A 22,500-nucleotide genomic window follows, 5' to 3' on the forward strand; every position below is an offset into this window, starting at 1 on the left:
GAAATAAGCACGATCGTCTCGAGCTGACGTGAAAAGTAAGCATGTCAAAAATATTGCAATAATAATATTAGTGATAGAATAAAGTTGTAACGGGAGTGATGGCGGGATGCTAAATTTAAAAGAATTACATTAACGTAACCTGTTCCAAAAATTGTAAAATTTTGCAAGAAAATTCTTAGAGATTGTCTCTACATATTAGAGTACTTGTAATCAAGTATTAATAATATTTTTGCAAGTAAAAACATCTCGTTACAAGAATGTTGCAATTCAATGAAAGGGGGAAAAAAAATCTGATAAAAGGGAAACCAAATCATTAGAATAAAGTCGTAATTTTCATTTAAAAAAAAAACTTGCAAAATAGTAGGAATGACGTAATTTTTCCCAAATTAAAGGGATACTTCACTTATTTAGCCCATTATAGCAATCAAAAGTTAATATTTTGTCTAAAATTAATTTGATACTTTCATTATTTTTCATGTACAAATAGTACCTTTAAAAACACATTTTGCAACTTGCTGTTGACTGAAAATGACATCACAAGGTAACCAATCACAGCTTGTGAATGTCACATGACCAAACCTAGAAAACAGGTGAGCTGTGATTGGTTACCTGAGCCCTTGTGATGCCATTTTCAGTCGACAGCAAGTTGCAAAATGTGTTTTTAACTCATTTGCTCCCAATAACATGTAAATACGTTTTTTAATGTTCTAAGTGTCCCAAAGACGTATTTATACGTTTTTTTTTTTTTTTTAATGCTATTAATGTTAGACTGCCAAAAATGGTTAAATAAGTAAAGTATCCCTTTAAGTTGTAATTCAACAAAAGTCAACATATCAGGAAAATATAGTCAAATACAGGTAACTGAAGACTAAAGTAGTCATTTTTACAACAAAACGACTTCCTATTAGGAGAAGGACATCTATTAAGCTGACGACAGCAAAAATGTATGCAATAAAAAAAAAAAGTCTGCATCAATCATACACACCACACACATCTGCCAAAACAAGAAAGAAATGAGTAAAAAAGCGTGATACTTACAACCATACCGTTTAGCGACACCCAGCAGTCGGGGGGGAAGTCTTGGAGCAGAGGCACCAGGTACTGGAGGCAGCCGTCCCAGTGACACAGCAGCAGCATCATGCCTATCAAGTTAAATATTCTTACCACGGCACTCGCCAGGTCATAGGTCATATGGAAGATCTGCAGACAGAAAGAGGAAAAAAAAAAACAGAAACGTTGGTTAGGCTGGTTTCAAGCCAAGAATGACGGAAGCGTGTTTGGCCGCTTGAGGATTCCTGCTTGAGTTTGTGCTACGGCGCTCGCAGATGTTGAGCTGTGCATAATTCAACATGGCCGCACTCCAAAACAAACAACCGTCAAGAAACATTGATTGAGTATGTGTAATACGGTGTTACAAGTATTCGGACTACCAATTAGAGTGCTGCTCAATTTTCTTGTTGGATTACTTAGTAAAATTAACTAACAAATCAAATCTTTATTTGTTATGTTGACATGTCCTATGATGTGTCCTGCAAGATGTCGTAGTGTGTAATAGTACTGTATTTTCCGCACTATAAGGCGCGCCGCATTATAAGGCGCACCTTCAATGAATGACATATTTTAAAAGTTTTTCCATATATATGGCGCTATAGTAGAGGCTATGGTTACGTTATACATCCATTAGATGGTGCTGCGCCAAAGGGAATGTCAACAAAACAGTCAGATAGGTCAGTCAAACTTTATTAATAGATTACAAACCAGCTTTCTGACAACTCCATTCACCCCCAAAATGAATAAACAGATGTTTTATTATTTTCTCTGAGGTAAAGTATTAGTATTAGCTAGCGATCCAAGATGGCGGGATCTTTTGCGCATGGGCGTGACCGATCGTGCAGGGTCACCGATAGCGTATTGACCTGTTGCGGCTCAATATTGATCCATATAAGGCGCACTGGATTATAAGGCGCATGGTCAGCTTTTGAAAAAATTGAAGGCTTTTAGGTGCGCCTTATAGTGCGGAAAATACGGTAATTCATTTGTCTCCTCGGGAGAAAAAAACAAAACAAAACCCTGGCACCACTACCCACTGTCTCATAATAGAGGAACCATTTTTTAATTCCAAGTTAGTTAGTCCATAATTCCTCCAACTGTAATCGTTAAATATGGACATGATGATCGCTTTTTTTTTTTTTTTTGGTGAATTTGGGTAATAAACCTGTCGCATTCCAGGATCTACCAGTGAAATATTTCGTCTAATTGCAATCTATTTTTAAAGTCGGCGCTTTTCCATTTCCCTTCAAAGTGCCCATTTTAATTAATCACGGTTGAAGTGACGCTTAATTGGGCCTATTTCGTCCATTAAGTGGAGGATTTCACGTTCACCTCCAAAACCGGTGCAAAAACATTAATTCACATTGAAGGATAGATTAAGACTACAGATGTGAAATTAGAAAAAAAAAAAAAGCTATAGGAGGCTAATCAACTCATTTGTCAAAATGGCACATTGCCTTCAGTATGTATAACGTTGTCAATCATTTGGAATGATTCTTTTACCCAAACAATAACATACCGGTAATATGCCAAAATCAGTAAATGGTGGGTGGCCACCTGTCTGTCTAATTGACATGGTTTAAATTTGGTAGCAATAAGATACAAATTTTGACTCTTTGAAAAGCGACACGGAAATAGCAGAAAACGGAACATCAAACTGAATCGGTTGATGTCCCGAGTCGTTTTGTGTTTTGTGCTGAGTCACTGTTTCACATACTTTGAGTCATCAAACTTTTCTGCTTTACTCCTCCCATGCGCAATGACCCATTTTAGTGTCGCCCATCTGTTTGGTAGTTGAAATTTGTAAGCAATCACGCAAAATCTCCAGGCCTTATCAGTCTGTGATCGACATGTGGATGTGGCTGAAATGAAATTGTTGATTTCCTGTCATTTTCTTGTGTTTTGTTTTATGTCGAGTCATCAAAATATGCCCCTCACATGCACAATGACCAAAACTAAAAAACACTTTCAACCTGTTCAAAAAAACTAGACGCCGAACGGATGAGACAGAAACAGCAAGCTGAAAGGCAGCACCCTGATTTCTTAGCTAAGAAATGGAAATAAAAATAAGTGAGGAGAAAATGAAAACAAAAAGCAACTCCCAAACTATGCTCCAATGGAGGGGGGCACAGTGTGGGATCTGGAAAAACAAAACAAACAAAAAATAATTTGGCAGACTACTTTTTTGTCTGTTATGGTGAGTCATTAAAATTTGCTGCTACAAAAAAAATATATATATTTTTTTTTTTGCAATTTAACGTCAGCCATCCCTCTAATATACTTTACATGGTCAAAATATTGAAACACTTGGGCTAAATCCGAAGACCAATTCAAGTTCAAGGCACCCCAAAAATGCCCAAAAGACTGACTTCCTGTGTCAACATATTTTCTTAAGAATTTGTTGTGCTGTCAACTTTAACTCATTAGCTCCCAAAAACGTATAAATACGTCACATTTTAAATGTTTTAAGTTGTCCCAAAGACATACTTATACGTTTTTTTATGCCTAGCATAGAGAAGGCTTTGATGCAGTCTCTCTACTGCAGAAAATGGTTGAGTGGCAGCAGAGTATAAGAAATCAACCAGGCCATGTTAAAACAAGCTGATTTCCCCACAGTTCCAAGCAGAATTGCAAAAAACGATGAAACTTAGCTATGTTCTATTGCTAATTGCTGCACAGCGGAAACAGAAAGGAATATACTTTTTTTTTTTTTTTCCCCTGATAAAAGAAGAGACTAATCTCTCTTTTGGTATGTTCCATATTTTTATAGCAATAGAACATAATATTTCGCGGGCCTTGAAAAATGAGTCAAAATCCAGGAAAACACATCAGTGAAAATGGTTGGGAGTGAATGAGTTAAGATAGACGTGAATACTCTATTTTAATGTCCATGTCCAGGGTAAGTCTGGCGCAAAGCGCAGCCTAATTGTGTGCGATGGTGGTTATATTGATGAATGAAATACGATGACGTAAATCGCACATATGCACAGAGCTCAGATTCTGTCTGCCTGCACCTTGATCAAATTCACCTGTGCCACAACTTCGACCTGCTTCCAGCTGGTCTAAAGTTTAGTCTACTTCCAGCCATATATATATCTATTAGGGGTGTGAATTGCCTAGTACCTGACGATTCGATTCGTATCACGATTCACAGGTCACGATTCGATTCGATACCGATTAATCCCGATACGAATTTATAAGTCGATTGTTGCGATTTTTTTCATTCAAATTTAGAAAATACTAATCAGTAAGCTTGTAGAGCTTGTAAGATTTATATGAAAATGTATTATTTATTTATCTGAAATTTCAGTCTTATAGAGGTTGTAATCTGTTTCATGTTTGAACAGCATTAAAATAAAATATTAAGGCTTAATGTTCCGTTCATATAACATTCTTCCATGCTCAAGGTGTGAATCCTAAAAAAAAAAAAAAAAAAAAAAAATCGATTCTGCCGATTATTGAATCGATTCGAGAATCGCGCGATGTAGTATCGCGATATATCGCCGAATCGATTTTTTTTTTTTAACACCCCTAATATCTATATATATTTAATGAATAAAAAGGTGGTTTAAAACCTCTTTGAATGGCCATCCCCACCACTGCAGTCCATTGTGACTGTCCTGTAACCTTTCTGCAACAAAAGGACAGCGATCACATACACAGACACAGTTACAGAGACAGCGAGAGAGAGAGAGAGAGAGAGAGAGAGCAAGAAAGATGAGCGCGAGAACAAGAGGGCTGGGCTGATGCTCAGATCCCTCCATGGTTCAACTCCTCCGCTGGGACATACAGTGCGCTGCCCCACAAGGCTAAAATTAGCCACTAGCATATTCCAGAGGAGAGCGCTCGTCTCAAACGCACCCTGAATCTCGTCGGCTGTCTTTTATTCTTAAATTAGCAGAACTCTCTCTCTCTCTCTCTCTCTCTTTCGCACTCACTCGCTCGCCCCGTTTGCCTTCACGTTCATCACTGGATGATGACTTAATGAGATGGAACAACTGACATAGAGAAAGGAGGAAAACAAACAACACAAAGAGGCAATGGTTATGAAATTAAAGAGCAGATATTGCTGACTGTTGGGAAATGCAAAGGCTCTTTTTGATTCATTGCGATAGGCACAAATCGAAGAACTAATCCCAAACCTGAATTAATCCATCTATTTTCTCGTCTGATTAAAGAGATACTTCACTTATTTAGCCCAATGTAGCAATAAAAAGTTAATATTTTGTCTATAATTAATTTGATACTTTCATTATTTTTTATGTACAATTAGTACCTTTAAAAACACATTTTGCAACTTGCTGTCGACTGAAAATGACATCACAAGAGCTCAGGTAACCAATCACAGCTGTGAGTGCAATTTAATTTTCATTAGGGATGTTTTGGCCCTTCCATGTTTAAAATGTATGCTAATTGTCAGTCAATTAATTATAATATTAAATAAAATAATCAAAAAAATAAATACAAATATATACATGAATAAGTATATATATATATATATATATATATATATATATATATATATATATATATATATATATATATATATATATATATATATATATATATATATATATATATGAATAAGAGAGGCAAGTTTCATCAGTTTTCACAAATCTATTTAAAATTGTAAGTAATTTAGCTTTTTTTGGTTGATCCCCTTTGCTCTGCCGCCATCTGCTGGCCGTTTGTGTAATAACTACCATTTCTGCAACCGTTCTTTGCCATTGAGAGGTTGCATCAAAGCCTTCTATATGCTTTAGCATAAAAAAAAAGAAACAAAAAAACATGTAAATACGTCTTTGGGACACTTAAAACATTAAAAAAAAACGTATTTACACGTTATTGGGAGCAAATGCGTTAATGAATCAACAATCAATTCCACATGACTAACAGGATTCTGACAATCAAATTATTGTTTAATACGCTGTTATTATTACACCATTCTGTCAGCATTACAAGGGCAGATGAAAAGATGGCAGTAGACCAAAAACGTACGTAAACGTAATCAATTCAAGTTGGATTTCGTGGCTACTGTAAGCGATCTACGTGAGTACAACATCTAGGTGGCACCGACAGATAGCCAAAAGCTGGGCCAACACCCCCCGGCTGGCATCAGCAAAATATAGGCTTATGGTGCGCCCGGCTCCAGTTTGACCGTGGGCAAGGGCAGAGGTCAGCATAATCCCTCTAATACAGCAGAGACAAAGAGCCAAGATGTGATGTGATAGCAGCAAAGGGTCACACGGCGGTGCAGGCCGGCCAGTTCGCTCCCGTCGGCAGCGAAGTGCTTTGACGCTGCACAGCTATGGCGACTAGACTACGGCTAATTGACGAGCAACCTGTGGATTTTGAAGCCTTACTATGGATTTAGGGATTTGGATACATGTAAAAAAAAGTAGGGATGTTCAATACCACTTTTTTTCCAGACAGATACCGATACTCAGACCCTCAGTACTCACCGATACCAACTGCCGATACCAGTAGTACATTTTGACAAATAAAAAAAAAATCACTAAAAGATATTTTTAAAGAAATATATTTCCTCTCTTCAATAGTCTTAATGCTCAAAGTAAAACACAAAAAATGCTCTTTTAGTTTAAGATTCACAATGTTGAAGTATTTCCAAACCGGTGAAGTTTTGGTGAAAAACGGCTGCAAGCTAGCGCCAGTTACAGGCAAGGAGGACTCACTTAACGTCTTCCCCCTCTGCCATCGGTCGCTTGTACTCGTCTGCGTCACGAGTACTCGAGTACTTGAAAAAAGGCTGGTATCGGCCCGATACCGATACCTGGTATCGGTACTCGCATATCCCTAATAAAAAGACAGTCAAGGGTGTGATATATGTGTCACGATACATTATTATTGATACATAAAAGGGATATGTGAAATGGAAAAACAGAGGCACATTTTTATTGTACGGTAACAATGTCTAAACAAAAAGACATTATCATATCAATGCTGAATTATAACTAGCTCAGCATTCATTTTGGCATCTTCAATTGGGCGTGTGTGACCTCTGCTTGAGGTTAGCAGGGATTAGCGAGGGACTAATTTCAAGGGATTAAATCCACCAAATGGCTATAACGTTGATGGGTGACAAAAAGGCTTCCTGGAAAATACGTAATTCCGCCGCTTTAAAGTTGTCATGGAAATCTCGTTTTCTTGGTTTTGCCTTACCATAAATAGCAGTTCCCAAAAAATGATATCTTTTAGTCGTATTTAGCGCATTTTATCTCCTTGCCTCATCATATCCGAAGAGCTCTCTAGTATGAAATCGGCTACATGCACGCTTACCTCCAAGAAACAATTTGTCAAGCATAAGCAGATTGTATTGCCAGTGCACAGTAGAACATTAACGATGAATAGGGCTCAAGAGTTCAAAGCAACTTCCTGTTTGCTTAAGGAAACTACTTAGCATGCAAATGTGTCTGGAAAAGAACGAAGGAGACGGGACAAAGACTTCAAACTGCATATTGGGCGACGCTGTTGAGGCAATGAAGCCCTTGGGGGGGAGGGGGAAATAGACTTCATTAAAAGGCAGATGGGTGATGGATGAATCATTACGGGTGGAAAAAACAAGGCGCCGTCGTCTATTCACCGAAGAAAAAGTGCAACCATTTCATCTTTCAAGTCCTGAACAAATATTTATTATTATTCATTTTTTTAGCATTTGTGAGTAAAATGTTCAACATAATTTAAGAAAGTTAAAATCAGAATGCATCCATCCATCCATCCATTTTCTTAACCGCTTGTTCCTCACAAGGGTCGTGGGGGTGCTGGAGCCTATTCCAGCTGGCTTCGGCCAGTACAACCTGAACTGGTTGCCAGCCAATTGCAGTAAAATCAGAATGTTACAGGGAGAAACATGGTTTCACATATACTGTATTCAATTATACACTATTTGTTTACGTTAACTTTCTAAAACATACTGACAAGCTCCCTGTACAAAAAAAAAACAACTAAAAAATTAAAAAACTAATTTTAAAAAAAGGTGTTCATTTTCTAAGATAAGAGGGGAAAAATAGTTAACTCATTCACTCCCAGCCATTTTCACTATTTTAACCTACCAAAAGAAAGATTAGAGTCTCTTCTTTCAGCAGAAAAAAAAGTATATTTGTATCTGTTTCCGTTTTGTAGTAATTAGCATTAGAATACAGCTAAGTTTCATCATTATTCACAAACCTGTTGAAAACAGCTTGTTGCAACATGGCCCTGGTTGATCTCTTATACTCTGCTGCCACCTGCTGGCCGTTTTTTTTTGGGGGGGGGGGGTAATAACTACCACTGCTTTACGCGACCTCTTCATGTCAGAAGCTATATCAAAGCCTTCTGTATGCACTAGCATAAAAACCATTTTTAAAAAAAAACATATAAATACGTTTCTTTAGTGCAAGACAAAGTATTACAAACATATTTAGACGTTAATGGGTTTGAATGAGTTAACATCTGAATCTGTTTAGTAAACATGCTTAAAGGAATTTGAACCAAATTGCTAGGAATTTGTATTATTCAAAATCTTGACTACAGCAAACAAATATCGCAGAAAAATGGAAACGCATACTTCCTTTTTCACGTACACAATGTGCACGACGGGAAACTTGAAAACTGTAGAATGAACATGAGTGGCCAGAGGCATACTGTACTCAGTACCCATTGTGAACAGCTAATGTATTAATCGACCAATTAGAAGTTGTTTCCGTCATAAACGGAATAATTTCCCCCCTGTTTTTCGGAGTAATATTTTTTTTTCTGTTTTTCGGAATAATTTTTTTTCTGTTTTTTGGAATAATTTTTTTATGACAGAAAAAAATATTCAGAAAAAAAAAATGACTCAATAAAACAAAGCTCCCAAAAACATTAGTCAGGAAAAACAGGAGATTTTTTTTTTTTTCAAGTGAATGCAATACGCTTCTGTAGTAATGCAATGATTTTTTTTATTTTTTTTATGTAATAATAGGTTTTAGAATGTTACAATTTCTTACGTAATATCATTACTTATTCTTGCAGAATTACATAAATCAAGCCTTTACCTTGTAAAATATTCGTTTTTTCTTCCTTGCGACAACAAATGCTCATAAAATACTACAGTACACATATGATATGTTTGATGAATCTTGCAAGTCGCTCTCGGCGCGGGCACCTGACAGCTCGTCGGCACAGTGGGAAGAAAATCGGCGAGGAGACAGATGAAGCGAGATTTGAGTGGACATATTGTCTCAAAAGCTGCCAGCGGGCGCGAGAACAACTGTTTTCCCACTTGACCCATTTTCTCTCTCGCAATTGTTACGCAAGTTTGGTTTCGGCACGACAGTTTGACAGCATCATCATTCCAGGAAGTCAATTAGCGTTCTTCGTGCGTCATGCAAGACGTGAGGAGATATTGCGGAGGGGAAAAAAAATAAAATAAAATCGAGCCGCTGAGAGGTTTTAGTTTGTTTCTGGGTCTAACTTAGCCCATTTGTTTTATGTCAATTTAAAAAGTCAAATAAAGACCAAATAAAATTCACGTGAGGGCTTTCCCATACTCAAAAGCTCATAAAATTTTGAAGGCATGTTCTATCCTTCTGAAAATGTTCCTTATAAAAATTTGTTGGTAATGCGCGCCGGATTTTTGTTTTCCAGTCCTGAAAGGAAATTTCAATAATAAAATTTCTCTTCGGAACAGTAATAAAGCTAATTTCAGAAGCAAAAATGGTTTGCTCCACTTTTTTGCTCCATGTTAAGGTCCAATTTACGAACATCAAAATTAATCGATTACTAGTAATTGACAAGTAATTGATTATTAGATTAAACTATTTTAATAATTGGGTAATCGTTTGGAGATATTTTTTAATCAGAACTTTTTCAAATCATCTGATTCCAGCATATCAACAATAATTGTTCACTGATTTTTGTAGTCCTTCATGAAAGAACACTGATTATCTTTTGTGTTTCGTCAAAATACATTGGCAAACATCTGGTTTTATTTTGGAAAACAATGACCGAACCGATAATATACATCAATCCATCTTTTTTTAAATCACGAAAGATTGATTGATTAATCGATCCAAAAAATATTCAATAGTGACAGCACTAGAACATATCACATTAATGATCTAACAAAAATGTTGCTTTTTAATGTGGAGAATTGCTCAGTGGAGGGGCGGATCTATTCGGGTGGGACACAGGGCTGTGGGCCACTCCAAAATCCAGAAAAATCCTAAAATATTTATTTATTTTTAGCATTTTTTTTTTATATAACCACCATATCTAACCATCCATCTTATCCTAAAAACTATAAAACTACTTGATGAGCTGATTTGAATGTTTGTTAATAAATTAAAGAATTTCAAAGTAGCTCTGAAGTAAAAGTTTCGACACTCCCAGGTCTATGCAATTGCATGGCGACCAGTCCTGGTTCTATTCCCATCTGTCACCCACAGAAAATGCATGATGATTTGCATTCATGTCCAAAAGCTGAACCTTGAAAAAAATAATAATCTTACCCATAACATAATATTTAGCTGAAGTTTTTAGTATCATTTCCTCCTAAATTCTTATGAGAACTGCCAACCGGTGACCCAGAAATGTCTCGCCAAACAAAAGCCAAGAAAATAAATGCAAGAAAGACGGAAAACGAAATGCTGTTTTTGCAAATATGTCGATCACTGAGGCTGGAGGAGTTTGAGCCTAAGTTGTGTTTGTGCTAAGAAGGCAGTCGGGCTGGATTAGTGCCCATGTGAGAGCAGGAGGGATTTGACTGGATTGCACAGGATGACCCGCTGTGCTCATGTTAACATCAGGAAGATGAACCCTTCCCGCCATCGTCCTACACAGAAAAGGAAGCATCCTCCTCCGGGGGGGTACGTGGGGGTCCCATGCTATGATTACAGTCATGCCTACTAAAAGTGAGTTGATCTACTCACTCTCAGAGGGGCTCAAATTGAATACGGACCAGCTGATTTATCAGTATGGGCTCAATCATAAAAAAAAAGCTTCCATATCATGACAGCGATGCCAGTTCACCAGTTCATTTACTTGACAGGTATGAGACCGATCGACCTTGTGGAAATACACAAAGCTAACAAAACTTTTTAGCCAACTGTAAATCATATCCTGCAAAATGAATGATAAAATCCGTTCAGTCGGTGACGACGGCGTCCGCCTGGCAAGTTGAGACGTGCCTGGCGAGTAAGGATGTCACGATAAGGGCAATATCGTGATATCGCGATATTAAAACTGCCACAATATCGTCGTCATGTTCACAATATTTAAAAGGAACACATTTGTTCAAAAAGTCAAGTTGATTTCCATTTGTGCAGTTCTAGCCCCCTCTAGTGACTAGTTTATTAGTGCAATTTAATTTTCATTAGGGATGTTTTGGCCTTCTATGTTTAAAATCTATGCTAATTGTCAGATAAAGGGGAACCTAATTTGCTTGTGACGCTATCAATGTCTGCTTGCATTACCAAGTGCCTCAATATTGTTATTAGAGATTATAGGTGGTTTATGTGCATTGCTGTTATGTACAAAAGCACAATATTGTGCTTTTTTTAGTATGACCTCTCATTTTTACAATATTGTTATCTTTCTTTTAAATATCGCCAACGGCCCCACAATATCGTGATAATTATCGTATCGTGACCTTCATATCGTTATATCGTATCGTGATGTTCCCTACTGGCGAGCACTGAATTTCTCGAGTCTCGTCATTCCCTTCACAAAGCCGCAATCGAGTTGGCGGTGACCGAAGGGCAGGCGGGTCCTGTGGCATATCTATGTAATCTATAAATGGATGAATGAATGAATTCTTACTGTCAATTATATCCAACGCCCATTTTGATAACCTTTCACAATGTGAGAAGAAAAAAAAAAAAAAACTTTTCCGCATATGAAATAGTTTCCTTCTTTCATTAAATCCGACTTTTTCTCCTTCTTATCACCCTCGAAACATCTTCAAACATATTTTCATCTTTGGCCAAAAAAAAAAAAAAATCTTTTTCATTTTCTGGAAAGACTGAACACAATTATCACTAAAACGTTGGTATAGCCTGATAACAGAACATTTACATTTGGAAAAATGTACATCTTCCATAAAAACAATTTCACCAATTATAATAACACTTGGTCCCCTTTATGGAGTTCATCCAGAGTTGATCCCTATTTATTTTGCTAATTCACTCATTTTCTTTTGCTCTCTTTCCCAAAAAATCAGCACACCCAATGTTCCTGCTCACCATAGTACAATTATATCCATCACTCTGAGTTGTGTTTTTTGTTTTGTTTTGTAATTGCGTATTGTCTCAAACTTTCATTCTTGTACGACTGTCTTGTTAAATTTGAATGTTCATTAAAAAAAAAAAAAAAAAAGCAAACTTAGGCTTTTATTTAACCAAAACGTGTTCCCACAGCTTTGCTAATTTTGTGAACTGACTAACAAAAACAGCTAGATTAGCTCATGATAAATGCATTTTTTTTTCAACATATGAGTAGTTTGTGTTTTTGTTTTTGTTTTTTTGTTTTTTTTAGGCTGGCACAGGACAGAGCATTCATGAATCATTTTTTTTGAGCCAACAACGTCAAGCATTTCTTTTCAATAAGGCCATTGTGGAGAACATCTTGCTCCTCCAAATCTCTCTCTGTTTACGTCTTTGTTACATCATGCCGTCATCCATGGAGGTTGTAAAAACTAATCCCCCTATTTTCACAAAGTAAGGGGGAGAAAATACAGTTTTCAAATATATGGTGCCTAATAGTGCTTAACTCATTCACTGCCATTGACGGAAAAAGACGTCAAATGATGCATTTTTTGCTGGTCTGGCAATGAATGTGTTAATGATATTGAAAAATCATCATGGTAATTTTGATATTTGATAATAATGGGAGCAATAATGTGCATTTTTTCCCCCCATGAATTTTGTGGCTGTGATTTAATACGGGATGATTTTTTTTCAAGGTCCTTCTTTCATATATATATATATATATATATATATATATATATATATATATATATATATATATATATATATATATATATATATATATATATATATATATATATATATATTTATTTATTTATTTATTTATTTTTTAACAGACACAAGCAATTCAATGCTATATTGCAAAAAAAAAAAAGATTTATTATATATTATGCTAAAATAAAGGTAAATAAAAATACCATGAGTTAATTTAAAAGAGAGTTTATTTTATTTTGTGACAGCTAAGGCTGTTTGAAAGCGCTCAATAAATAAAGATGACTTGACTTGACTTCCATTAGACTTGTTAACTTGCTTAAGATTGACGTACAGCCTTTTTAAGCATTCACTATGACAACTTCACAAAATTGTCCCACAAAAGTGTGGTGGAGTAATTAGTCACTAAGTCATAATTTAGCAGATTACAAAAATAATAAATAATAATAATAATAAATAATATATATGTAAACATGTCAACTGCACTTCTTAAGCACTGAATTTAAGGTACTGCATAAATAACTTTTATAGTAGAATAAATCTAGAAAGATTATAATGTACATAAACAGTACTTGCATATATGCATATATACTGTACATACAGTGCATACCGTTCATACGTATACAGTACACATATACAGTATATAGTATATTCCATCCATAAATATGTAAAAAGAATTTGTATCCGTAATCAAAGTCACAAATGTGTCACAAGAATCTGACTGAAGCCACAAATGCCACTTCAGTCACGCATTTGTGACTTTTGGTTATGGGTACAAATTCTTTTTACATATTTGTGGATCAAAATATGCATTTGCAAATGGTTTTGTTACAATGATGGTCCCACTGCCACATTGTAACATTCAATGTACATCCCAAGAAATGACCAAAATATGAAAACTTATTAGCTTAACCGGATTCTACTACACAGTCTCTCCTCCATACTTACTGAAAAATAAATACAGGAGAACCTCACTCCCTTCTATTGTTCTTTTTTTTCCTTAATTAGCATATTTTGTTTTGTTCCAAATTATGTTGTCTTCATTACATTTGCAGCTTCCCGCAGGATTTACCAAAAGCAAATTTACTTTCAAATAAAGCTGTGTTCGTACTGTGAAACCCTGATCTAATGTGATCATTTCGATAACGTGACCATTTCTTATAGAATGTTAGTTCATCTAATGTTGATCATTACATTTGCAAAAGGGCAACTTAATGGTGTTTTGATTGGTGTAAACGGCTAATGAGAATGAATAAATGACGATGATCGCAGGGGCCATGTTGGCAGATAGATGGAGGCTGCTTGAGGAAATCAAGCGCAACATTAACTCTTGGGAAGCGAAAACGCTAATAGCTAATAGGCATCATTACGGGACGGCTGCCGAGACGAGCGCCGCTCGTCTTGATCTGATAATAAAGCAACTAAAGGCTCGCGTGGAGAATCTGTTTACAGTGCAAAGATCAGCAGGGGTGCGCGCACCCCCCCCCACGAACCCGGGCCGCGGAGCCTTTCCTCAGCCTTCGCGGGCCAACCACCACTGTCTGACAAAAATAAACCAGATTAGCCTAATCGCCACACTTATCACTCTAGCCCGCCCTCCCAAGACCGTAGCTGTCACCCGTCTGCTTACTGTTGCGTGTACACTATGCAGCAGAATGGGTGGGGGTGAGTGGGGATATCCCACAGTCCCCGAAACAAAAAAACAAAACAAAAAAGACTTGAGTATACAAAGGGTCGAAATAATTTGGTTTCTTTGCGGAGCAGGTTTGCGAACTTCAAGAAGCAAAGTTGTTGTGTTTTTTTTTTTCTTTAACTCTTTGACTGCCAAAAACGTTTAATAACGATGAGTAAAACCGCGATGTATGCCGCCATAAACGTTAAATGACGTCAACTACGTTTTTTTTTTGTTTTTTTTTAAATCAATGGGAAGTGCAACATCTAAGTGAAGCGCTGCCTGGTTAATGGATTGTGGAATCAAAAACGCTATGGCCAGCAGGAGCTGCCGGTGTACGGAATTACAATGAAACATGACGGAATCTGATGAAGTTGGATGAAATCAAACGTTTTCAAGGATGGCGGGAATGATCAAAGCCTTTGTCACATTAAAACTAATTTGCGGAGCGTCACAAAACAAAAATATTTTGTGTCAAAGTACTGTTGTGGAGAAAATGTATCTTCACAAACAGCTTGTTTTCTCATCTTTTCAATTTTTGCTCAATGTCACTCAAATGACCTCTTCAAATGGTTATTATTATTAACGAACGGAATAAGGTAGAAACATTGTTTTTCTTTTTTAATGAAACAATGGAATGCCATCTTTCATTTGGTACCCACATTGTATATGTAGTAAAAGTACACAATATTCTGTTTGCTCTGAAAGATGAGTTAAAATGCTCAAAATCGGCTGGCACTGTTTTTTTTTTTTTTTTTTAAATAATATATGGCAGTAAAAGAGTTGAGAAGATCTAAAGTAGGCCTAATGCAATTTGAGGACTTTCAAGCAAACATCAAGAGTCCAAATCAAAATTCAGGACACTGTTGTGAAAATATTACTTACATTTAGCGCTGTCAAAGTTAAAGCATTAACTAATTAATTAATCACAAAAAACGATCGCATTAATCATTGCATTACCACAGATTAATCATACTATTAATACTATTAATTTTGACCGCAGATGATCCTTTTTAGCCGACAGCGGATGGTTACGTTAAAGGTAGCCGTTCGAGTTTGAGCAATAAACATAACTACATTAAATTAAAGTAAAGCATTTAATAAATGTTTACATATGCTGTAGGTCATTTTTTCCCCCGTTTTAAATTACGTAACTAATTAATTGATTATAAAAAGCAGGATGAGCAAAATATGTTGGGGGGAAAAAAGCCTTTTTAAGTTAGTGATTAATCGTGATTAATCAAAATTCTAAGATGTGATTAATCTGATTAAAAAATCTAATCGTTTGACAGCTCTACTAACATTATAAATATTTTATACTAAATTAGAAAATGTCGCATAGTGTAATTCATTTCAGGTTGTCACATGAGGTGCAAAGTGAGAACCCAAGCACAGACAGGACGCAGGAGTTGGCAAACAACAGTCTATATGAGTAAATGATCAATTTTTGAGTTTTGAGGATGGGGGAAGCCCTCAAAATGGAGATTTATGAAAATAATAAGCATGAAGAAATGCTATCACTGGCTTTAGAAGGGACTCGGGAGGGGTGGATACAAAATTAAAAATACATATACGCTTGGTGCGGATGCTAAAAATAGATCAGCAGCTGCTGGACGACGGAGCAGATGTTGATCGAGTGTGACTGCTGAGGGGCTGCCGAAACACTTACACCCCTTCAGGCCAGATAACAGAGGAGCGCATCCTTAAAAAAAACAAAAACAAACAACCGATCCGTGATTACGTTTGTCCTTCCTGAAATTCTTTAGCGTGATGCATCGAAATCTATTTTTTGTTTTGTCCACATATTGCATAAGTCCTTTTCCTTCCTCTTGCTGTCTGCCTGTATCTGGCTCGCTCTCTCTTCCTGACTCTGCACACTCGTCTGCTGCTCTCCGACGCTTAATAAGAGGAAACAAGAGACAGGCACAGAAGAGGAATTACATTGTACACTTTGAAGGAGCAACATACTCCGCTGGATCGTTAAGAATTTTGTTCGGAAGTGCTGGTTGATTAATCGCGCCTTGATGCAATTGCATTTGAGTCACATCTGTTTGACTAGAAAGTGTACCGAAGATTGCTGCTGGTTAGCTGCCATATGCTTGTCACCTGTGATCAAAGGGATATGTTTTATGTGTGTATTTTTAACATTTCCCATTACATTAGGGATTTGGCAATTGTGTGACAGACGTAATGTTTATTACAGACGGCGGGTTATTAGAGTTGAATGTTTTATGGTGACTTGTCGAATTTTGCTGCCATGCTTCGCGTACACCGGATGAAAAATAGTAATATTTTTGGCAATTCAACGTTGCCCATCTGTCTAATGTGCACGGTTTACATTTAGTAGCAATCAAACAAAATCAATACCCCAAAACAGCTGTTTCAAACAAAAATTGTAGATGTACTTTATCTTCATGTTTTACAGCATTTCTTTGCTCCACCTACATGCATTCATGCAATGATGAAAACTTAAGATTTTAGCAATAACCATTTGTCAAGTATGTTTGGTTGGTAACAATCAGACAACATATAAAGGACAATATTTGTCGAGTATAGCTTCAATCTGGTCTTTGACACATTTGCTCCCAAAAACGTATAAACTCGTTTTATTTAAATATTGCCATGGTCCCAAAAACGCATGTATACGTTTTTTTTTTATGCTAGAGCATACAGAAGGCTTTAATGCAGCTTTTGACCTGAAGAGGTCCCTTAAAGCAAGATAATTACAAAAAACGGCTGCCAGGTGGCAGTAGAGTATAAGAGATCAGCCAGGGCCATGTCGCAACAAGCCCTTTTTTATTAGTGTTTTTAAAAAGTATGTAAATAGTGATGAAAGTTAGCTATATTCTAATGCTAATTGCTGCAAAACGGAAACACCTGCAAATATACTTTGAAAGATAAAAGAAGGGAAAAAGAGGCAAAGTGGGTTGCTTCAGTGTTAAATTACACCTCAGAATAACCCCAAAATGGCCGATTCAAACAACAATATTTTTAAACAAATATATTTTTCATGTTTTATGGTGAGTCATCAAACTTTACAGGCTTGCTCCACCCACACATGACGGCGAAAAATCAAGATTTTTGCAGTTTTACTGTCCCCCATCTTCCAGTACATTTACGTATGTATACAGTATGTATACAGTGCATGCTTCGAATTTGCTCGGAATTTGACATCATCACCGAGACAGATGGACAATTAAAGGACACCTTGACTAACTCTAAAATCACTCATTCGTCACGATGTTTAATGTTAGATTCAACACTGCCTGTACAATTATGAAAGATTTCAGACACGACACAGCAACAGAAGAAGCACTAGGAGATTTGGCAAAAGGGTTCACATCTACATGGTTTTGGAAAACAGAGGAGAGGAATAAGCCTCTCGGGCGGCAAGCGCCTGGGATTTTCCGCCCCTCGGGGCCTAAGAAGAGTGAGCTGGCCCCGTCAGCGAGACGAGGCAAGGCGAGTGAGAACGCCACTCGAGGCGCGTTATGTTCATCGTCACACAGGCATGCGCCAAAATACAGACGACAAGGATGCGGGGGAAGTAAAAAAACAAAAAAACAAAAAAAAAACAGGCAGGAGGAGTCCATTACGAAACGGCGCTATACAGTACATGCAACATAAAATCCATTAGGCCTTATTCTCCTTGGTGACAGTGTGTCTTAATATGTTAAAGAGTAAACAGCGGGAGGGGAAAAGATGGATTATAACACGCCTTTGCTCGACAAAAAAGAAAAAAACAGTGAGGCAAATATTAATATTTTCTATTAAAATAATTGGCGTAATAAGCAGATTACGCCAACACTAGCGGCGGAATTCTGAACTTACTTGCACCACCGCCAAAAACAACATCATGCAAATGACACAATAATGTGCTGAATACATACATAGAACATTTGTCCGTTAGACAAATTCAGTGATGTATATATTTTTTTTGTACGAATGAGGGGCCCGTTTTCCCTTTTTGGAAGAATGTCATACAAATTGTAATGACAATAATGAAAATAAATAATATGCCCAAACCCAAAACTACGTTGGAATGGAAAATATTTTGACAGCGGAATCAGTGGATAATACACGTTTATGGTTTCATCCAAAAAACTACATACTGACCATCAAAATTCAAAAACACTGAGGGAGGTTGGTTCATACTGTGATTTTGTTCATACTTGGAAATGTGAGTCGTATTTAATTATGACTGTATCCGTACCCCAAATCAGTTTGTATATCCGTTTACCATTAAACCACTCAATCTCAAATCAATTCAAAATGGGTTACTAATTGTACTTTTTTTCGAAAAACATTTCATGTTCCAAAAAATGAAACATCCAATTTGATCATAATAGTAAATGGAGTACACTTATTATAGCGCTTTATCTGCACCAGTTGTTCTCCATAGTCCAACATTTTGAAGTGTACCATTACTGTATGTAGCCAGTGTGCTAACACCACCGCTACAACCTAAACATTTTCCTTTTTTAGTTTAAAATAACATACTTTAATCTCCAGAATCCCTCGCCGTATTTCGGCTAACACGTTTTTGGTGAAGTTTTAAATACATCCGTGTCATCCAGCCATGTCGTGTCTGTCATACAAGCTAGCTAGCGCTAAGCTAACCTAGGACAGTTCAACTCTCTGGTATGTGTATACTATATACGCTATATCTGCAGTTATTCAGTCCTAACAAGTTACATAGCTACATTCAGTATAAAATAAAAGTGAATGTCAAGCAAACGTGTTTAACCAGTAAGATGACAAGATGTGACAAATGTGGTTGCCGTCTTGTGCAAAAAGCAAATGGCTGCTCTCCCTGTTTGCCATTGTGTAAGGAAGACGCCGCCCGTGGAGCTTCTGAACGCTGATGAAAAATGCACGAGTGAAGCATGAAGAGTGGCGAGCGGTGAAGTCACTGTTGCGTGGAGGAGTGCTCCACACCTTCGGGCAGCACCTTTGCTCCAGTGCAATGAAATAGTATCCTTTCTGCACTTTAAGCAAGCTGTTTGGATCCAAGTGTGCCTTTCAGGACCAAATAGAAAAGCTCACGAGGTAAGTGTAGCTCACTAATAGTTTCTGAAACATGATCCGATGAGTGTGTTGTTGCAAATAAAAAAAACAAATTGGTCAGAACAACATTCATTTTGGTGGCAAACATATTATATCGATCAAATTATTAGGGTCAGGACGGATTCCGCCATAAATTGTGACATAACAGACTCCGATTGTGGCATGAAAGAGAATGACAGCCGTAATGAAAATGACAAAGTGTTCAATCGCAATGCAGTTTCCAGAAGAAAAAGCGCGTCATCGCACCATTAAACACGCTCCTGCTTCTCAGCGTGTCCTTGTTGAACCTCCCAGTGAAATCAGACCTTTTGTTTGCTGTGACGCACGACGACAGCGACGACGACGCCACCCGCCCACCGCAAACTTCTTCTTAGTGAGACATGAGATATACTCAAGCGGCTGCAGAAGCCTCGACTGGTGTGCTCAGAAAATCAGAAAAGCTAAGCTGACGCACCAGAGAGCATATTGATCACGGAGAATCCGGTTGTGTGCAACTGGTTATCGATTAATCATGTTTGCAAACTAAAGAAAGCGTATTATCCACCGATAAAGGCACTATTTCAAATAGTGGGATTTAAATACATATTTCAATAGTTCTTGGTAGAAAACAAACATAAATTAATCTTAAATTGAAAAAAAAAAAGGAGCACAAGTAGTGTAATATTTCTTGATCACATAAACGTGTTTTGTACAAGAATATAGTAGGATTTCATGCACAATATTCAGCATCTAAATTTGTAGAAAATTATTAATATTTTTCATTTTTAGTTTTTATTTTTAAGTTTATGAATGTCCGCAATGCCTGTCACAAACATATTCTTGACAGGACCTTAAACCATCGAGAGACGTGGAACAAACTTGACTAGACGAGAAATAACAAGAGTTGCACGGAGGAATAGAGGTAATAATCCGACAAAAACACACACTTCTCAGACAGGCTTATATAGACAGCGAATCGACCTGATTGGCTGTGGCTAGACATGTGGGTAACAGGACTGACATGGAATTATCTGATTGGCTGTTGACCAGATAAAGCGATTAAAGATTCCTGATATCACATAGCGTCTTACCAGTTGAAACTACATGCTGGTTACATCAATTCAAAACAGACACTTGACCTCGCGGTCATGACCCAAACATAATCCTTGCATTACCCTAGTCATGAGAGTAAACATAACCCTTGCATGACCCTAGTCATGACAGTAAACGGAACCCTTACATGGCCCTAGTCACGACAGTAAGCATAACCCTTGCATGACCCTAGTCATAGTCACGATGGTAAGCATAACCCTTGCATGACCCTAGTCATGACAGTACACCCCCCTCAAAGGACGCCTCCTGGCGGACTGCTAAGTTTAACATAACCCTTACATGACCCTAGTAATGACAGTAAACACAACTCTTGCATGACCCTAGTCATGACAGTAAGTATAACCCTTGCATGACCCTAGTCACGACAGTAAACATAACCCTTGCATGACCCTAGTCATGACAGTAAAAACTGTAACTGTCTGGAAGTACTTGGCCGAAACCAGAAGTGTTACTAATGAGTCCGGCTTCTTGTTCATGTTGATTCGTATTGCGCTTAAGTCTACTTTGTCTAATGTACTGCCTCGGACTTGATGGAATGTACATGCTGCTGATCGCAGAAACAACTACTCAAGGCAGTGTGGACCCTCAAGAGAATTCAAATGTTGTTCATATTGATCGATGTTGCCTTTCAATCACCTTTATTTTACTGCTTCTGTGTTGTTGGACGTTTTATTGCTTTTGTAAACGAGACTTACTCCAGGCAATGTAGGTGGGTAAAGAAATAAATACGAGTAGCAAATATGGTGTCTCATCGCCGGCTTACACGAACCTATGTTGTTTTTGTTGCCATGCGATCTACTTAATCTATTCCCTGCCATGTACTGCCTCATGCTGCTGATTGCAGAAATTGCTATTGGCGATGTAGTTTGGCAAACAGACACAAATAGAGGCACAAACCTCAACCTCGGTTGAGTTTAATTCTACTCAGGCTGCCGATTTGCAGAAATTACTACTTGGCACCGTAAGTTCTGTCAAGACAAATGTTGTTTGTATTGATTTATGTTGCAACGTTGTCTCATGTACTGCCTTGTTGTTGGCTACTTAAGGAAACGTAGGTTGGCAAAGAAACACAAATCTGTGGCGCGAATATGACAAGTTTCATCATCTTACGTCAACCTTTCAATAGTGCCTCAATGCGGTCGGATCACATGCAGCTGTTTTAAGATATGACTGCTGAATGTGAATAAATTACACAAAAAACACACACTGGTGATTGCAAAAAAAATAAATAAAATAAAATAAAATAAATAATAATAATAATAATAATAATAAAAATACAATTGTGGCCGGCAAGTACGACGTTCAACGCTATATAAACAGCTCCACCACAAAAAGAAATAAACAAAATAAAATCTGGATTAAGAGCACCCATGTGTCTTTTTGCATGCTTATAAAATAAAATCACATAAAAACGTGTTTCGTGAAAGGGGATAAAAAAGATAAGTGCCAGCGCGTGCCACCCTGAGGCGACACGGTTTGATAGATCTACACGCTAACGTGGCACATTGCAGACTCATACACACAACACACACACACACAAAAGTCGTCACATCCAATCATGTCGCAGCACAGGAAACGCACACTGTGTGTCCTGCCACTAAATGGCATTTGAGCGGACATGCTAATGAGGCCGGGCTGCCTCTTCTAAATGTCACAGGCTGGCAT

General features: G+C 37.3%; 1 protein-coding gene across 1 annotated transcript in view; it reads right to left on the minus strand.

Moving 5' to 3' along the window:
• hcn1 (hyperpolarization activated cyclic nucleotide-gated potassium channel 1) overlaps nucleotides 1-22,500 on the minus strand; it is a 78,671-nt gene that overhangs the window by 38,239 nt on the left and 17,932 nt on the right. Inside the window, exon 3 of the mRNA XM_077497331.1 lies at nucleotides 1,039-1,200. Within this exon, the coding sequence (XP_077353457.1) occupies nucleotides 1,039-1,200 (162 nt within the window). The remainder of the gene's footprint in view (nucleotides 1-1,038; nucleotides 1,201-22,500) is intronic.

Source organism: Festucalex cinctus, chromosome 15 (genome assembly GCF_051991245.1).
Source record: "Festucalex cinctus isolate MCC-2025b chromosome 15, RoL_Fcin_1.0, whole genome shotgun sequence".
Classification (NCBI taxonomy): Eukaryota; Metazoa; Chordata; class Actinopteri; order Syngnathiformes; family Syngnathidae; genus Festucalex; species Festucalex cinctus.